At 37.1% G+C, this 18,596-nt stretch overlaps 1 protein-coding gene across 6 annotated transcripts in view; it reads right to left on the bottom strand.

The window, feature by feature from the left end:
* The window catches only part of CCT6B (chaperonin containing TCP1 subunit 6B), a 57,132-nt gene that overhangs the window by 11,810 nt on the left and 26,726 nt on the right, over positions 1-18,596 (bottom strand). For all 6 annotated transcript variants that reach the window (XM_054536657.2, XM_054536654.2, XM_054536656.2 and 3 more), the window contains 5 exons: positions 17,742-17,915; positions 12,421-12,524; positions 3,095-3,205; positions 2,782-2,941; positions 821-903 (listed from right to left, as the gene is read on the bottom strand). In XM_054536657.2, coding sequence (XP_054392632.1) covers positions 821-903; positions 2,782-2,941; positions 3,095-3,205; positions 12,421-12,524; positions 17,742-17,825 — 542 coding nt within the window. In that variant the 5' untranslated portion in view covers positions 17,826-17,915. The remainder of the gene's footprint in view (positions 1-820; positions 904-2,781; positions 2,942-3,094; positions 3,206-12,420; positions 12,525-17,741; positions 17,916-18,596) is intronic.

The raw sequence follows: 18,596 nt of genomic DNA on the forward strand, positions 1-18,596 counted from the left end.
CATATATGTCACCATAGCTTGATTATGGAGAACATTAATACTAATTTCTTAGAGGAGAAAAGATATCTAATGCAGAAGACTGTATTGTTACTGTATTGTATTGTTTTGGGTTTTTAATTGACTAATAAAATTGTCTATATTTATTGAGTACAACATGATGATGTTTTTAAATATGTATACACTGTGGAATGGCTAAATCGAGCTAATTAACATACATATTGCCTATCTGAGGCTTGATTTAGCCATTTTTGTGGTAAGGATACTTAAAATCTACTCTCAGCATTTTTCAAGAATCCAACACATTGTGCATTCTCGGGTGGGTTTGCAAAAGATTTTTAAAAAGAACAATATATTGTTATTAACTATAGTTGCCATGTTGAACAATAGATCTCTTGAATTTATTCCTCCTAACTAACTGAAATTTTGTATCCTTTGACCCCCATATTCCCAGTGCCCCTCCCCTCCCACTGCCCCAGCCCCTGGTAACCGCCATTCTACTATCTACTTCTATGAGTTCAACTTTTTTAGATTCCATATATAAAAGTGAGATCATGCTGTATTATGTTGTATTGTTTTGTTTTTAAAATCTGTTTTAAAAAGATAAAAACTTTCCTTATACTTCAACAAAGTTCTGCAGTAGGTTAACAACCTTGCTTTTTGACAGTTCAATTATTTACTGAAACTAAAAACAAAATTTGGATTTTTTTTATGCCACTGTTCAGTTCAACAACATTTATACATAAGCTAAAAGGAAAACACATGGTATAGTTTCCATTTACTCTGTTAAAAACTTAGGATATATAATTATCTGCAAGCTTACCTTTCCATATTTCTTCTTTTTGCTCTGCGAAGAGCTACTATTCCATGTTTTGCAAGAGTATCTAAGGAAAACGGATCAATTCCCTATAATCAAATTAACATAAAAATTATAAACATATTTTAAACCAGTATTTCTCAAACCTTTTGGTCTCAGCACCACTTTACTCTCTTAAAAATGATTAAGCACTCAAAGAGCTTTTGTTTATGTAAGCTCTATCTATAATATTTATATTATAAAAACTGACAAATTTTTTAAATATTTATTAATTCATTTAAATAACAAGCCCATTTTATGTTAATACACATAACACTTTAAATGAAAATTTACTATACTTTTGAAAACAAAAATATATATAGTGAGCTAGCAGTGGCATTACTTTACATTTTTGCAAATCTCTTCAATATTTATCTTCACAGAAAACAAATGGATTCTCATATCTCATTCAGTATTCAATTTGGAATGATATGTTATTTTGGTTCAAGTTTATGAAGAAAATCTGGCCCCACACAGATAAATATTGTAAAGGGAGTAATATTTTAATAGGCTTTTCAGATAATTATGGAAATTCTTCTTTGATACTATACCAAAACTCAATAAGTAATAGTTTCTCAAAGGTTAGTTTCACTATGGAACCATAGCAATGAACTTTTCATACTATCTCACATTAAAACACATTGGTGTAACTTGCACACTGAATGGATTATTTATCCATGTATGATTTTATAAAAATCATGCATTTTTAGTCATGTAGATAGCATCAGTTCACTGAGATAGGCAAAGTTTCCACATGTTGACACATTTCATGTATAACATGTTGTGTTATACATGTGGAAACTGTGTCATGTTATACATGTGGAAACTGTGTCATGTTATACATGTGGAAACTTTGCCTCTCTCAGTGAACAAAAACTCACATTTGTTAATATCACTATTATCAGGAAAGTCTTTTAAGTATTGGAAAGCTGTCAAGTTCACGTGGCAGATACAAGTTTTCTGAAATTCTAATTTTTTTAAAAAGTTCAAATGTTATTGACAACAAATACTGTCAGCTGTTTTAAGTCACAGAATTTCTTCATTCATTTTTGAGAGAAATCTACCAAATACCCATATCTAGATAACCACAGTTTGTCTGTCAGTCATTCTTCCAGGTAAAAGTGGCATTCCATGAAAAAGTGGCTAGTTTACCTTGCAATTCAAACAATTACACAAGTGCTTTCCTTCAAGACAACCATCATATTTTGGTATGCAATAGAAGAGCTTTGAAGTTCCTAGCCCAATAATCCCAACACTTTGGGAGGCCAAGCCAAGAGGATCACTTGAGACAAGCCTGCACAACATGGCAATACCCAGCCTCTACGAAAAAACTTAAAAATTAGCCAGGCATGGTGATGCACACCTGTAGTCCTGGCTACTTGGGAAGCTGAGGTGGGAAGATCACTTGAGCCCAGGAGGTCAAGACTGTAGTGATCTATAAGTGTGCCACTGCACTCCAGCTTGGGTGACAGAACAAGACCCTGTCTCAAAAGAAAAAAAAAAAGAGTGCTTTGTGCATACTTCATATTTTGTCATACATAATAATAAAAGGATGCATATTTAAGAATCAAAATTTAATAAAATTAATAAGTTTTACCACTTCATCAAGACACTCTCAAATGATACTGCCTTTTTTTTTCACTGCAAGTGTGCAGTGGTACAGCAATAAGGAATGTGATGACTACTAGTATAGTTTGGTGCTACTTCTTTGATTTGTACTAAGGTGCCAGCAGTTTTACAGATTGCTTTTGCAGCATCATTGCAAATGTCAACACAATGTAAAAGGTGTAATTATTATTATGAAAATAGTTTTTGACCTCACAGACTCTCTGAAAAAGTCTTAGGGATTCTTAGGGGTCCACAGACCACACTTCAAGAAATGCTTAAGAACATTTACAAATAACTAAAATCTAAACTTTCTTTCTCACCTTTTGATTAATGACGACAAATCCTTTATTGGACTGAGCACAGACTTTGTCCTTCAGGTCTATTATTTTTTGTACTCTATCTTCAATAAATTTTCTTTCAGCTTTTACCAATTTCTCTTTCTCTTCTGCAGTCTTATAAAAGAAACCAGAGTTCACCTCTCTAAAAGATTAATAAAAACCAGCTAGTAAAGGCAGGAAGAAAAAGGAAAAAAGATAGAAGCAGTCTACACCAAACATCTGGAAGGAAAAAGAGATTTTAAAACACCTTTAGAAAAAAAAAATTCAAAAGTTATAACGAGAAAGTAACACATACGTTTTTTCATATTCCAGTGAAACGTTGCAAATAAGGATAAACGCATCTTCTACTCGCTTCTTCATATCTGGATGACGGGCACCATGATCCAAAACTAATCCTTGGATCAACCTATTAAAAATATTAATGTTTCTTACTTTGAATATATACTCTAAAATTTGGTATAAAATTATCATTATACTATTAAAGTTACATCAATACTTCCAGGACACACATTGTTTCCTTGTACCAATTTTAACAGTTTTTGGTGTTTTTGTTTTTTGTTTTCAGAGATGGGGTCTTGCTATGATGTCCAGGCTGGTCTTGAACTCCTGGGCTCAAGCAATCCTCCTGCCTCAGCCTCCCAAGTAGCTGGGACTAAAGGAGTGCACCACCTCACCCACCTCCTTGCATTGACTTTAAACCTAACATATAATTAGTAAAATTAGGAAAGAGAATCTACTTTAACACAGTGTGACTATGAAGTCACAATAAAAAGTCAAGCCAGAATTATTTTCTAAGTTATGTGATTCAAAAATATGACACAGCTTATCAAGTAATGAAAGGTATGTATACAATGAGTTTCTTAGGAACGTTTATTCAAAATGATTATATGGAACAACTAAAAATTGTTAACCTAAATGTCCAACAATAGGGTATTATTCAGCAAACAATGACCCAACTATCTGATGGTTATAAAAAGTATGTAATAACATGGAAAAATATTTATAGGGCTAGCTGATAAGCATAGAATGACAAATTGCATATGAAGCATGACTATAACTGTTCTTTTTAACAACAAACAAGGAAGGGGAACATCACACACCGGTGCCTGTTGTGGGGTGGGAGAAGGGGGGAGGGATAGCATTAGGAGATATACCTAATGTTAAATGATGAGTTAATGGGTGCAGCACACCAACATGGCACATGCATACATATGTAATAAACCTGCACGTTGTGCACATGTACCCTAAAACTTAAAGTATAATAAAAATATAAATTAATTAATTAATTTAAAAAAAACCAACTTGGTATTAAAAAGAAAAAAAATGGGAGGGACCTAAGAGTAGGGGTTATGCATGGGTAGTAGGAATATAGATGATTTGGAAAGGAGGTGTTTCTTTCTGTTTTCCAAATAATCTTTCAAGAGTCAATATTTTTATAACTTTATACAATTCATTTACAAAACATTTAGGGGATGGAATTTCTACTTATGAATCCTTTATCACTAATTTTTGTCATATATTTTTAAACTATTTTAGTTCAACATAACTATAAGGAAGTTTTCAAAATTTTACTTTAACTAGATTACTCCATCTCTTAACAGAATGTAAATATATCTAGAAAGAAACAAAAACACTATGTTCAACATTCCTCACTTTTCAAGCCTCCTTCACTTTCCTCCCTCCCTACTGTCAGCAAATGACATTGTTTCTTTGAGAAAATAGAAACATTGTCCCATGACTACCTCTACCAATCCACTTGCACCTGAACCCGAAGCTCCTACTACTATGAATGAGCTGTCCATGTTCCTCTCTATGGGTAGCCTCTCTACTTGTGTACTGGATTCCATTTCCCTCTCTGTTCTTGCACTGTCCCCTAGTCCCCCATATCAATTCTTCTCAACTAAAGAACCATCCTTATCAGCATGCAAACTTGCAGTAACAATTCCTATCATTAATACAAAAAATCCTTCTCCCTCAGCCCCATTCCCATATTCCCTTCTAGCTACTGCCCCATTTCTCTGTTCTCCTTTATAACTACACTTCTCTCAGTTACCATTCTCTCTTGAGCCACCTTCAATCTGACTTTTATTTCCACCTCTTTATTCAATCAGCTCTCATTAAAGCCACTAAAAAAGTAAATGTCTTCCGGCCAGGCGCGGTGGCTCACGCCTGTAATCCTAGCACTTTGGGAGGCCGAGGCAGGCAGATCACGAGGTCAGGAGATCGAGACCATCCTGGCTAACACAGTGAAACACCGTCTCTACTAAAAATACAAAAAATTAGCTGGGCCTGGTGGCAGGCGCCTGTAGTCCCAGCTACTCGGGAGGCTGAGGCAGGAGAATGGCGTAAGCCCAGAAGGCAGAGCTTGCAGTGAGCCGCAATCGCGCCACTGGACTCCAGCCTGGGCGACAGAGTGAGACTCCGTCTCAGAAAAGAAAAAAAAAGTAAATGTTTTCCAAATATAACAATCAACTCCCAGTTCACAGCAATGTACTCAAATTTTCAGCAGCATATGACACAGCTGATTATTGTCTCCTTGAAATACTTTATTCTTTTGGCTTCTGGGACACCACTCTCCCTTGGCTTTAATGCCTCCTTGACTGTCCCCTTCTCACTCCCTTTTGCTGAATCCACCTCATCTTTTCAAACTCTAAACATCCAAGTTCCCAGGGATCATGCTTTAAACTATATTCCTTTACTATATTCACTTCCCAGATGGTCTCATTAACTCATGGCTTTAAGTCATTTATACACTAATGATTCTCAAATACATACTTCTAGTGCAGACCTCTAGTCTGAACTCCAGACACATCTCTCCAAATTCCTACTCAACATCTCCACATGGATGTCTAATAGGTACCTCAAATATAACATTCTCAAACTGAACTCTTGATTTATCTCCCCAGATCTGCTCCTCCTAGTCTTCTCCATCTCAAGAAACAGCACCTCCACTTTTCCTGCTGATCATGAAAAAGCCCAAGAGAGATCTCTGACCGCTCTGTTTCTGTCATGTCCTATGTTGAACCGTCAACAAATCCTATTGCCCTTTCCTTCTAAGTACACCCTAATCCAAACCATTTTCATTTCTCACTTGTACTATACCAACTTTCCTAACTGGTCTCTGGTTTCTGCCCTTGGGCCTCTTTTACCTCCCAATCAGCCGTTTTGTGTGTATTCCCCACACAAAAACCACAGATAACCTTCTGAAGTATAAATCAAGAACTTGTTATCCTCAGCAATAGTAGGCTAACTGAGATCAGTCCTACTATCAAAAACAACTAAACATGCTGGCTTAAAAGCAAAAAAACCTTAGCAACATTGAAGAGCTATAAGATAGTATATAATCACGAGGCCAAAACTGAAATAAAACAGAAACTCCAACAGGTAAGTAGAGAACTGCAGGAACAGTAGGTTCTTTTATCTTAAAGTCATTTGACAATCCAGGCAAATCTGAACTTCGGTTTCAATGTCTTCACAATGAGAAGAAAACAGAATTAAAAGCCCAGAGCTCATCCAAGGTGGAGTGTTTACAGGAGACCCTCTTCACATTAAGTTGGAACCACAAAGGGCTACATACTCAAGATTATCCAGAAGGAAGAGCTAGAAATAATCAGCCCTCACATGGACTTACAGTTGGAATTCATATCAAATGGCTATTCCCAAAAACCTCAAGCTGTGAATTTAATTTAAAGTAGTCCCTAGGGAGGCAACAAATGCAAATCCTCTCTGCAGAAAGGCAGCTTCATTCTAGGTCTCAAATTATTTCTACCAATACGTTTTTCAAGCACAATGAATGGCACATATGAACACAAAGCATGATGAGTGAGAACCAGTAAAATATAATAAACACCAGAAAGGGACAAGTCAAAACTTTAGATATTATAATTATCAAACACGAACATATTAAACATATGTTTCAAGAAAGAAAAAAGGGCAAGTTTGGAAAGATTTGCAAGGGATAGAACACCATAAAAGGTCATGTGGCAGAATTAAGAAAGAACCAAATAGAACTTCTATAAACAGTAAATAAGGACATCCACACGTATACACACAGATATAAAAAAATTCAAGAAAACAACAGACATACATCCATATGTCTAATAAAAGAATATTACAATGTTTATAGCAGCACTATTAATAATAGGTAAAAAATGCAAACTACCTAAATGCCAATCAACAGCAGAATGAATAAACTGTGGTATATTAACACAAGAAAATACTAAATAGCAAAGAGAATGACCAATCTACTAATCACACAAAAATACAAATGAGTCTCACAAACAATGCTAAATGAAAAAGGTCAGAAACAAAGAGTACCTACCTTATGATTCCTTATACAAGTACAAAACATATAACAATCTATGCTGCAGAAATTCAGATTACTCTAGAAGAAATATGGCTGAAAGGAAGCAAAAGAGGGGCTTTTAAGGTACTAGTAGTTCTGTTTCTTGTAAGAGTGCTGATTACACAGATATATTTGGAAAATTAATCAAGCCATATTGCTATGATAGTTGCATTTTTCAGTGTGTGTTACACTTCATTAGAAAGTTTATTTTTAAATCAAGGGATTGGTTTTAAAGTACAGTAGACATTGTTTAAGAGAAAATTAGCAAACAACAAAAATATATCACTAGAAATTATCCAGAATGCAACACAAAAGACAGCAAGACAAAAAGTACATAAAAAACTAAATTAAGAACATCAAGCATATATTCAACTGGAGAAGGAGAAGAAGGGATGAACAAAAGAAATGTTTAAACAGATAATGGATGGAAATTTTCCAGAATCAGATAAACGATAGCACTCAAAAAGCCAGAAAATGCCAACCAGAATAAACAAAAAGAAATCCATACCTAGCTACATCAGAGTAAAAGTATACAACACCAAAGACAAAGAGAAATATCTTAAAATCACCTAGGTAAATAAAGGACTCGTGGCTATAAAGGACTCATGGCTAATTTCTGTACAGCAATAATGAAAGCTAGAAATCAACAGAACAATATCTTTAATCAACTGAAAGAAACTAACTGCCAACCTAGTAAACACACAATGAAAGTACCAAAGAATAAAGATAAAGGCATTTTCAGGCAAAGAAAAACTGAAAGTATGCCTCCAACAAACTATCACTAAGGAAAATCTACAGGATGAACTTTAGGCAGAAGAAAAGCAATCCCAAACGGAAGGCTGAGATGAAAAAGCTACATAGATGGCTGGGCGCGGTGGCTCACACCTGTAATCCCAGCACTTTGGGAGGCCGAGGTAGGTGGATTGCTTGATGTCAGGAGTTCAAAACCAGCCTGGCCAACATGGTGAAACCACGTCTCTACTAAAATACAAAAAATTAGATGGGTGTGGTGGTGCACGCCTGTAGTCCCAGCTACTCGGAAGGCTGAGGGAATCACTTGAACCTGGGAGGCGGAAGTTGCAGTGAGCTGAGATCAAGCCACTGCACTCCAGCCTGGTGACAGAGTGACACTCCACCTCCAAAAAAAAAAAAGAAAAATAAGTAAGGATAAGTAGAAAGTATAAAACAAGATGGAAAACTTTTTAATTTGCTTTTTTTTATTGTAATAGCTTTTTGGGGAACCGGTGGTGTTCGGTTACATAACTAAGTTCTTTAGTGGTGATTTCCTAGATATCGGTACACCCATTACCCAAGCAGTGTACACTCTACCCAATGTGTAGTCTTTTATCCCTCATCCTCCTCCCATCCTTCCCCCTGGGGTCCCCAAAGTTCACTGTTAAGATGGTAAATTTTAAATCAAATATATCCATAACTGTTTTAAATATAAAGGATTAAATGCTCCTGTTAACAAAGATTATCAGATTTAATATTTTAATCTACCTATATGACACAAAAAATCATGTAAAGAGAGAAAGACTGAAAGTAAAAACATACACAAAGATATGACAGGCAAATACTAATTAAAAGAAAACTGGGCCGGGCACAGTGGCTCATGCCTGTAATCCCAGCACTTTGGGAGGCCGAGGAGGGTGGATCACTTGAGGTCAGGAGTTTGAGACCAGCCTGACCAACATGGTGAAACCCCATCTCTACTAAAAATACAAAATTAGCTGAATGTGGTGGCACATGCCTGCAATACCAGCTACTTGGGAGGCTAAGGCAGGGGAATCACTTGAACCCAGGAGGCAGAGACTGCAGTGAGCCAAGATCACGCCATTGCACTCCAGCCTGGGTAACAAGAGTGAAACTCCATCTCTAAAAAAAAAAAAAAACTGGATGGACCTGGCATGGTGGCTCATTCTGTTCTGTAATCACAGCACTTTGGGAGGCCAAGCGGGTGGATCCCTTCAGCTCAGGAATTTGAGACCAGCCTGGGCAACATGGCAAAACCCTGTCTTGACAAAAAATACAAAAATTAGCCAGACATGGTGGTGCATATCTGTGGTCCCAGCTACTCAAGAGGCTAAGGTGGGAGGATCACTTGAGCCCAGGTGGTCAAGGCTGCAGTGAGCTGTAATTGTGCCACTGCCCTCTAGCCTGGGTGACAGAGCAAGACCCTGTCTCAGAAAAAAAAAGGAAAGGAAAGGAAAGGAAGGGGAGGGGAGGGGAGGGGAGGGGAGGGGAGGGGAGGGGAGGGGAGGGGAGGGGAGGGGAGGGGAGGGGAGGGGAGGGGAGGGGAGGGGAGGGGAGGGGAGGGGAGGGGAGGGGAGGGGAGGGGAGGGGAGGGGAGGGGAGAGGAGAGGAGAGGAGAGGAGAGGAGAGGAGAAGAGAAGAGAAGAGAAGAGAAGAGAAGAGAAGAGAAGAGAAGAGAAGAGAAGAGAAGAGAAGAGAAAAGAAAAAAGAAAAGAAAAGGAGAAAAGAATAGAAAAGAAAAGAAAAGGCTGGGCACGGTGGCTCATGCCTATAATCCCAGCACTTTGGGAGGCAGAGGTGAGTGGATCGCCTGAGGTTGGGAGTTCAAGACCAGCCGGACCAACATGGAGAAACCCCATCTCTACTAAAAAAAATACAAAATTAGCTGGGCATGGTGGCGCATGCCTATAATCCCAGCTACTAGGGAGGCTGAGGCAGAAGAATCGCTTGAACCCGGGAGGCAGAGGTTGCGGTGAGCCGAGATCACACCATTGCACTCCAGCCTAGGCAACAAGAGAGAAACACCATCTCAAAAAAAAAAAAGAAAGAAAGGAAAGGAAAGGGAGGGAGGGAGGGAGGGAAGGAGGAAGGGAGGGAGGGAAAGGAAGGAAGGAAGGAAGGAAGCTAGCTAGCTGGTACAACAGCTTTTAACATGTAAAGATGTTTTAAATATAATTATCAATATCAGATAAATTATACTTTTAAAGACATTACTAGAAAAAAGTCACTTCATATCAGTACAAAAGTTCAATGCACCAGGAAATATGTAACAGTTTAAAAACTATGCATCTAAAAAGATTGTCTCAAGATATATAAAGCAAAACTCTCAAAACTAAAGTAAAATATAAACAGGTACACAATAATATTGAAAGATATTTATACATTTCACTCAGTAATTGACAGAATAAGCAGTCAAAACATCAATAAGCATATAGAAGTTCTGAACAACAGGATTAACAGGATACCTTGATCTTAATGGACATGTATATAAAATCGTACCTACCAACTGCAGTATACATTATTTTCAAGTACATGAAACATTAACATAACAAAAGCTGACTATACACTGAGCCATAAAGCAAGTGTCAACAAGTTTCAAAGGAGCAAAAATCTCAGAGCATATTCTCTGACCACAATGTAATTAAGCTAGGTATCAGTAATAAGATAACTAAAATTTCCCCATGTTAAGAAACACACTTCTAGTTGAAATTAGAAAATATTTTAAACTGAATAAAAATTATAAGATTACATATAAAAACTTGAAGGATGCAGCTGAATAGTACTTCAAGAAAAATTTAAGGTCTTAAGTACTGTATTCAAAAGCAGGAGACTGAAAATTAATAACCTAAGTAGCTATCACAATAAAACAGAAGCAGCAAAAAAGTCCCCACAAAATTCCAAAAAAGTAAATTAAATAATAAAGAGAAAGACACTGTGAAACAAAAACAAACCTCTGGGAAAAAATTATCAAAAAAAGGAAAGAAAGGCACAAATAACACCAGAAATAAATGGTGATACCACTACAGAGCCTGCAAACAGGATCCTTATAAAAATTTTATGCCAATAAGGATATTTATGAACATTTTATACCAAAAATTTCAGAGTTAAACAAAATGGACAAATTTCTAAGAAAACATTACTTACCAAAATGATTCAAAAAATTAGTAGAAAACCTAACTAGTCCTATAGCCATTAAGAAAATTGCATGAGTGGGGCCAGGTGCGGTGGCTCATGCCTTTAATCCCAGCACTTTGGAAGGCCAGGGTGGGTGGATCACAAGGTCAGGAGCTCGAGACCAGCCTGGCCAACACGGTGAAACCCCGTTTCTACTAAAATACAAAAAAGTAGCCGAGTGTGGTGCCGCACACCTGTAGTCCCAGCTACTCAGGAGGCTGAGGCAAGGGAATCACTTGAACCCAGTAGGCAGAGATTGCAGTGAGCCAAGATCACACCATTGCACTCCAGCCTGGGGGACAGAGTGAGACTCCATCTCAAAAAAAAAAAGAAAAAGAAGAAGAAGAAGAAGAAAATTGCATGAGTAATCAAAAATCTTCCCACAAAAACTCTTCAAGACAAATAATCAGACTTTTCCAAAATAATTATCAAGGTGAAAAACAATGAGAGGAAGAAAGAACCTACAAATTAACAAATTAACAGAGACTTAAAAGAGATATCACCTAAGTGCAGTATACAGACTGTGTGTAGATCTTAATCCAAACAAAACTGAAAAAAATCTGAGACAACTGTTAGACTATAAACTGGAAATGTGATAGTATTAATGAGTTATTCATTTTTAAGGTGTTATAATGTTTTGTGGATATATTAGGTAAAAGCAGGGGGTTTATGTTTTATGGATTATATGATATTTACAGGTGGTATATGATATCTGGATTTGCTTCAAAATAATCCTGGGTGGGAGGGGGAAAGAGGGAAGGGTATGGTTGAAATAAGATCGCTTCATATGCTGGAAATTGATAAAGATAGCTAACAGGTGTGTGGAAGTTCCCTATTCTGTTCTCTCTATATATGTTCACAATTTTCTATAATACAAAGTTTTAAAAGAGTAAATCCAAAATCAACATGGTACTCCATAATCTGGTCCCTTTTGCCTCACCTCCTCTCCTTTGCTCCAGGTACACTGTAACAACCTAGTCACACCTCTGCCTTAGGACCTTTTCAGAGGTCATTCCTTCTGCTTAGAACCCTCTTGTTCCAGATGTGCACATGGCTAGCTCCCTTGTTTCTTCAGAGACCTCTTAGCTCTCCAGGTTCTTATCAGAGTAGTCTTCCCTGTCCACTATAAAATCACACACATGATTTTTTTTCTATTTCAATTAGAAACATAAGCTTCTTGGGGAAAGAAATTCTGTTCTGTTTACTCTCATTCCCATTACCTAGAGCAGTGACTTAATATATGTTGAATGAATATATTTATGTTGAATAAAAGTAAGTAATGAATTTAATAAAAGAATATCTTTAAAAAATTCTAGAACCCATATGTTGTCAAAGCTTATGTAATTTACTTTGTATCTGTTCCTAATTTATGCTTCATCTCCATTATTTCTACCATGAAGAGATCAATAGAGTAACCTGGTCTTCTAACAGCCAAAACAGAATCCACCACAGCCTGAAAGAGAAATGAATGAGAACAGTTAAGTTATTTGGACTACTAAAATAAACCAAGGGCCCAAACAATCTATCACCAGACTAAGGAGATAAAAGCCTTCAGGATTCAAAACCTAGGGCAAGACCAATATGTGCCACTTTACTATGGACGCTAACAATAGCCAATGCCAACAGACACTTTAGAGTCTAAAGAAACTTCAGAGATCATTAGGTCCAAACCTTTTATTTTACATATAAGGCAACTGAGATAAGACCTTAAGAAGTCACAGTTTTTAAATAAGATCTAACAGCTAGTAACAGGGCCAGGACTAGAATTCAGGGCTCCTTAACTGCCCAGCGACTACTCTTTCTATCATACCAAGACTATCCAAACTTTTCCACCAAAGGACACCTTAATGGAAAAGAAGGAAAAGTAATCTAAGGTAATAGCTCCAATTTGCTGGCTATAATAACAGGAAATGTTAAAGTCTCATGTTTTATCATGAAAAGTTTCCATGTCATCCCATAATATGTTTATCTCAATGTAAAAATAATGTTTTCCCCCAAAATTGTAAAGTAAAATTGACACTCCAGAAAGATACGTCTCATTTATTCTGTCACATATGACCAGGGATATACAATTTAAGAAGCATAGCACAACACATCTTATTGCTTAGCTCAGAAAATGATATAAAAATAATTAACTGCAGAAATTAAGAGCTAAGTTATAACTACCCTAAAATATACATAAAGCAGAAAAAAACTGTATCTTAGAAAACTATGCCTGAGGTAACATAATATTTTATTTTAGAGGCAAATAACAAATAGGACAAAGGCCATTGGATAGTGAGAATATCACTGTTTCTGTAACTCTAAAACAGAATGGGTGCCCTAGCAGCATGAAGAGTTGGGGCCATCGAAGTACTCTAACAGCAGAAAACACAGCAGAGCCTTTCTTCTGATTCTGCTCATCAAGAAATTGTCTGATCATAATCTGATTTCCCAAGTTGTTTTTTTTAACAGTAAGGAGAATCGACCAGAAACAACTCAAGTATTCCAGTACATTTGGCATTTGTAGTTCTCAAAGTAAATTATTAAGATAGTATTCTGCTTTGTATGTCAATGTCTTGCGAATTTGTTTCCTAAGAATTTATCATTCTTCCTGGTAAACAAACGTATTCAAGTTTCAGAAATTACAAAGCTGAAAAATAATAATGATATCAAATCATTGCCACCTGATAAAAGCCTTCCCAAAATATCCAGCCAATCTTGTCTTTATATAAAATATACATATATTTTTTTGAGACAAAGTTTCACTCTGTCACCCAGGCTAGAGTGCAGTGGCATGATCTCAGCTCACTGCAACCTCCCCCTCCCTCCCAGAGTGATTCTCCTGCCTTAGCCTCCCAAGTAGCTGGGATTACAGGTGCCTGCTACCATGCCCAGCTAATTTTTGTATTTTGAGTAGAGACAGGATTTCACCATGTTGGCCAGGCTGGTCTCAAACTCCTGACCTCAGGTCGTCTTCCCACCTCAGCCTCCTAAAGTGCTGGGATTACAAGCATGAGCCACCGTGCCCAGCCTATATAACATATATTCTACCTTTAGAAATAAACAAAACACTGGCCAGATGTGGTGACTTCACGCCTGTAATCCCAGCACTTTGGAAGCCCGAGGCGGGTGGATCATTTGAGGTCAGGAGTTCAAGACAAGCTTAGGTAACATAGTGAGACCCCATCTCTACTAAAAATACAGAAATTAGCCGGGCGTGGTGGCACGCGCCTGTAATCCCAGCTAATCGGGAGGCTGAGGTAGGAGAATCGTTTGAACCTGGGAGACGGGGGTTGCAGTGAGCTGAGATCATGACATTGCACTCCAGCTTGAGTGACAGAGTAAGACTCTGTCTCAAAAAAATTAATAAAAGAAATAAATAAACAAACATACATTTCCAATATGTGAATATTAATATATTAATATATCACATTTCATTATATTGGTAACCTTATCTACAAGGTACACTGCTAAAACAACTATCTTGTGTGTCATCTCACATAATAAAATATGGACCTCTAGGTTTAAAAAGACCAGTATACTATTCAAGAGCTTCCACAGGAGATGATCTGCAGGCAGCCAAACCTCTCCCAACTTTCAAGTCACATTTAAAAAAAGGCGGAGCTGGTTTTTTGAAAGGATCAACAAAATTGATAGACCGCTAGCAAGACTAATAAAGAAAAAAGAGAGAAGAATCAAATAGATGCAATAAAAAAATGATAAAGGGGATATCACCACCGATCCCACAGAAATACAAACTACCATCAGAGAATATTACAAACACCTCTATGCAAATAAACTAGAAAATCTAGAAGAAATGGATAAATTCCTCAACACATACACTCTCCCAAGACTAAACCAGGAAGAAGTTGAATCTCTGAATAGACCAATAACAGGAGCTGAAATTGTGGCAATAATCAATAGCTTACCAATCAAAAAGAGTCCAGGACCAGATGGATTCACAGCCGAATTCTACCAGAGGTACAAGGAGGAACTGGTACCATTCCTTCTGAAACTATTCCAATCAATAGAAAAAGAGGGAATCCTCCCTAACTCATTTTATGAGGCCAGCATCATCCTGATACCAAAGCCTGGCAGAGACACAACCAAAAAAGAGAATTTTAGACCAATATCCTTGATGAACATTGATGCAAAAATCCTCAATAAAATACTGGCAAACCGAATCCAGCAGCACATCAAAAAGCTTATCCACCATGATCAAGTGGGCTTCATCCCTGGGATGAAAGGCTGGTTCAATATATGCAAATCAATAAATGTAATCCAGCATATAAACAGAACCAAAGACAAAAACCACATGATTATCTCAATAGATGCAGAAAAGGCCTTTGACAAAATTCAACAACCCTTCATGCTAAAAACTCTCAATAAATTAGGTATTGATGGGACATATCTCAAAATAATAGGAGCTATCTATGACAAACCCACAGCCAATATCATACTGAATGGGCAAAAACTGGAAGCATTCCCTTTGAAAACTGGCACAAGACAGGGATGCCCTCTCTCACCACTCCTATTCAACATAGTGTTGGAAGTTCTGGCCAGGGCAATTAGGCAGGAGAAGGAAATAAAGGGTATTCAATTAGGAAAAGAGGAAGTCAAATTGTCCCTGTTTGCAAACGACATGATGGTATATCTAGAAAACCCCATTGTCTCAGCCCAAAATCTCCTTAAGATGATAAGCAACTTCAGCAAAGTCTCAGGATACAAAATCAGTGTACAAAAATCACAAGCATTTTTATACACCAACAACAGACAAAGAGCCAAATCATGAGTGAACTCCCATTCACAATTGCTTCAAAGAGAATACCTAGGAATCCAACTTACAAGAGATGTGAAGGACCTCTTCGAGGAGAACTACAAACCACTGCTCAAGGAAATAAAAGAGGATACAAACAAATGGAAAAACATTCCATGCTCATGGGTAGGAAGAATCAATATCATGAAAATGGCCATACTGCCCAAGGTAATTTATAGATTCAATGCCACCCCCATCAAGCTACCAATGACTTTCTTCACAGAATTGGAAAAAACTACTTTAAAGTTCATATGGAACCAAAAAAGAGCCCGCATCGCCAAGTCAATCCTAAGCCAAAAGAACAAAGCTGGAGGCATCACACTACCTGACTTCAAACTATACTACAAGGTTACAGTAACAAAAACAGCATGGTACTGGTACCAAAACAGAGATATAGATCAATGGAACAGAACAGAGCCCTCAGAAATAACGCCACATATCTACAACTATCTGATCTTTGACAAATCTGAGAAAAACAAGCAATGGGGAAAGGATTCCCTATTTAATAAATGGTGCTGGGAAAACTGGCTAGCCATATGTAGAAAGCTGAAACTGGATCCCTTCCTTACACCTTATACAAAAATCAATTCAAGATGGATTAAAGACTTAAACGTTAGACCTAAAACCATAAAAACCCTAGAAGAAAACCTAGGCATTACCATTCAGGACATAGGCATGGGCAAGGAATTCATGTCTAAAACACCAAAAGCAATGGCAACAGAAGCCAAAATTGACAAATGGGATCTAATTAAACTCAAGAGCTTCTGCACAGCAAAAGAAACTACCATCAGAGTGAACAGGCAACCTACAAAATGGGAGAAAATTTTTGCAACCTATTCATCTGACAAAGGGCTAATATCCAGAATCTACAAGGAACTCAAACAAATTTACAAGAAAAAAACAAACAACCCCATCAAAAAGTGGGCGAAGGACATGAACAGACATTTCTCAAAAGAAGACATTTATGCAGCCAAAAAACACATGAAAAAATGCTCAACATCACTGGCCATCAGAGAAATGCAAATCAAAACCACAATGAGATACCATCTCACACCAGTTAGAATGGCAATCATTAAAAAGTCAGGAAACAACAGGTGCTGGAGAGGATGTGGAGAAATAGGAACACTTTTACACTGTTGGTGGGACTGTAAACTAGTTCAACCATTGTGGAAGTCAGTGTGGCAATTCCAAAGGGATCTAGAACTAGAAATTCCATTTGACCCAGCCATCCCATTACTGGGTATATACCCAAAGGACTGTAAATCATGCTGCTATAAAGACACATGCACACGTATGTTTATTGCGGCATTATTCACAATAGCAAAGACTTGGAACCAACCCAAATGTCCAACAATGATAGACTGGATTAAGAAAATGTGGCACATATACACCATGGAATACTATGCAGCCATAAAAAATGATGAGTTCATGTCCTTTGTAGGGACATGGATGAAATTGGAAATCATCATTCTCAGTAAACTATCGCAAGAACAAAAAACCAAACACCGCATATTCTCACTCATAGGTGGGAATTGAACAATGAGAACACATGGACACAGGAAGGGGAACATCACACTCTGGGGACTGTTGTGGGGTGGGGGGAGGGGGGAGGGATAGCATTGGGAGATATACCTAAAGTATAATAATAATAAATAAATAAATAAAAAGGTCTAGTATGATACTTCTGAAAATTACGAATACTGTTCTGACCAGTCAAATCTAATCTACAGTTAGGCCTATACAATAATTGTCTGTCTTCCATATTTTATGTCCAAAAAACCACATGAAATACTTGATTATCTTACAGAAAAAGAAAAATATCACCATGCATTAGGCTATATTTGTTCTGAATGCAAAAGTTTAATAACATACCTCTGTTAACACATCAGCTAGTTCAGCATGAACTTTAGTTTGTAGTGATGTTCTAGCTACATCTAAGAGGATTTTTCTTTTCATCTCCTTTGTCACTTTAACTTCCTCCAAAACTTCAAGTGCTTTTATCTTTGCAGCTTCAAATCCTTCAGCTATTATTCTAGGGTGCAGGCCCTGTTACATGAACATAAAATTATAAATTATAAAATAAGTTACCCAATGTAAAAGTAACCAACCTGTCTGATTATTATTTCCAAAAAAAGTTACTCACATTAATGCCATGAAATATAAGTGTACATAATTTATAAGTCATTTTAGTGCTTCATACTTGAAATAATCTCAAACTTAACAGTAAAGCTTCAAGTCTAGTATAAAAAATTACAGAAGTCCTTTTTACTTCCAAAAATTATGACTACATTGTTGTTATGTGGTGCCCTTCTGAATGGGCACACATAAAAAGATTCCTTTCAATGCAGAGGAAAAGAACCACCACTGAATTGGGGAAAAGTGGCAGACAGAACACTGTGGTGTCTACCACTTCACCAAGTGATCAAAGTTAACATCACGATAATGAGACAGACAGGCATCACATGCCTGCTGATATGACACATTCAGTAGAACACAACAGTTCTATGGTATTCTGGCCAACAATCTGTAACCTAAGTTTAATTGAGGAAATGGGCAAATCCACACTGAGGGACTTTCTACAAAATAAACGGCTGGTACTCCTTAAAAGTAGCAATATCATGAAGCATAAAAGGCAGCTCAGGAACTAGTCTAGCTTAAAGGATACTAAAGGAACACGACAACTGAGTGCAATGCATGAACTTAGATCTTTTTTTCTATAAAGAACAC

This window comes from Pongo abelii, chromosome 19 (genome assembly GCF_028885655.2).
Source record: "Pongo abelii isolate AG06213 chromosome 19, NHGRI_mPonAbe1-v2.0_pri, whole genome shotgun sequence".
Classification (NCBI taxonomy): Eukaryota; Metazoa; Chordata; class Mammalia; order Primates; family Hominidae; genus Pongo; species Pongo abelii.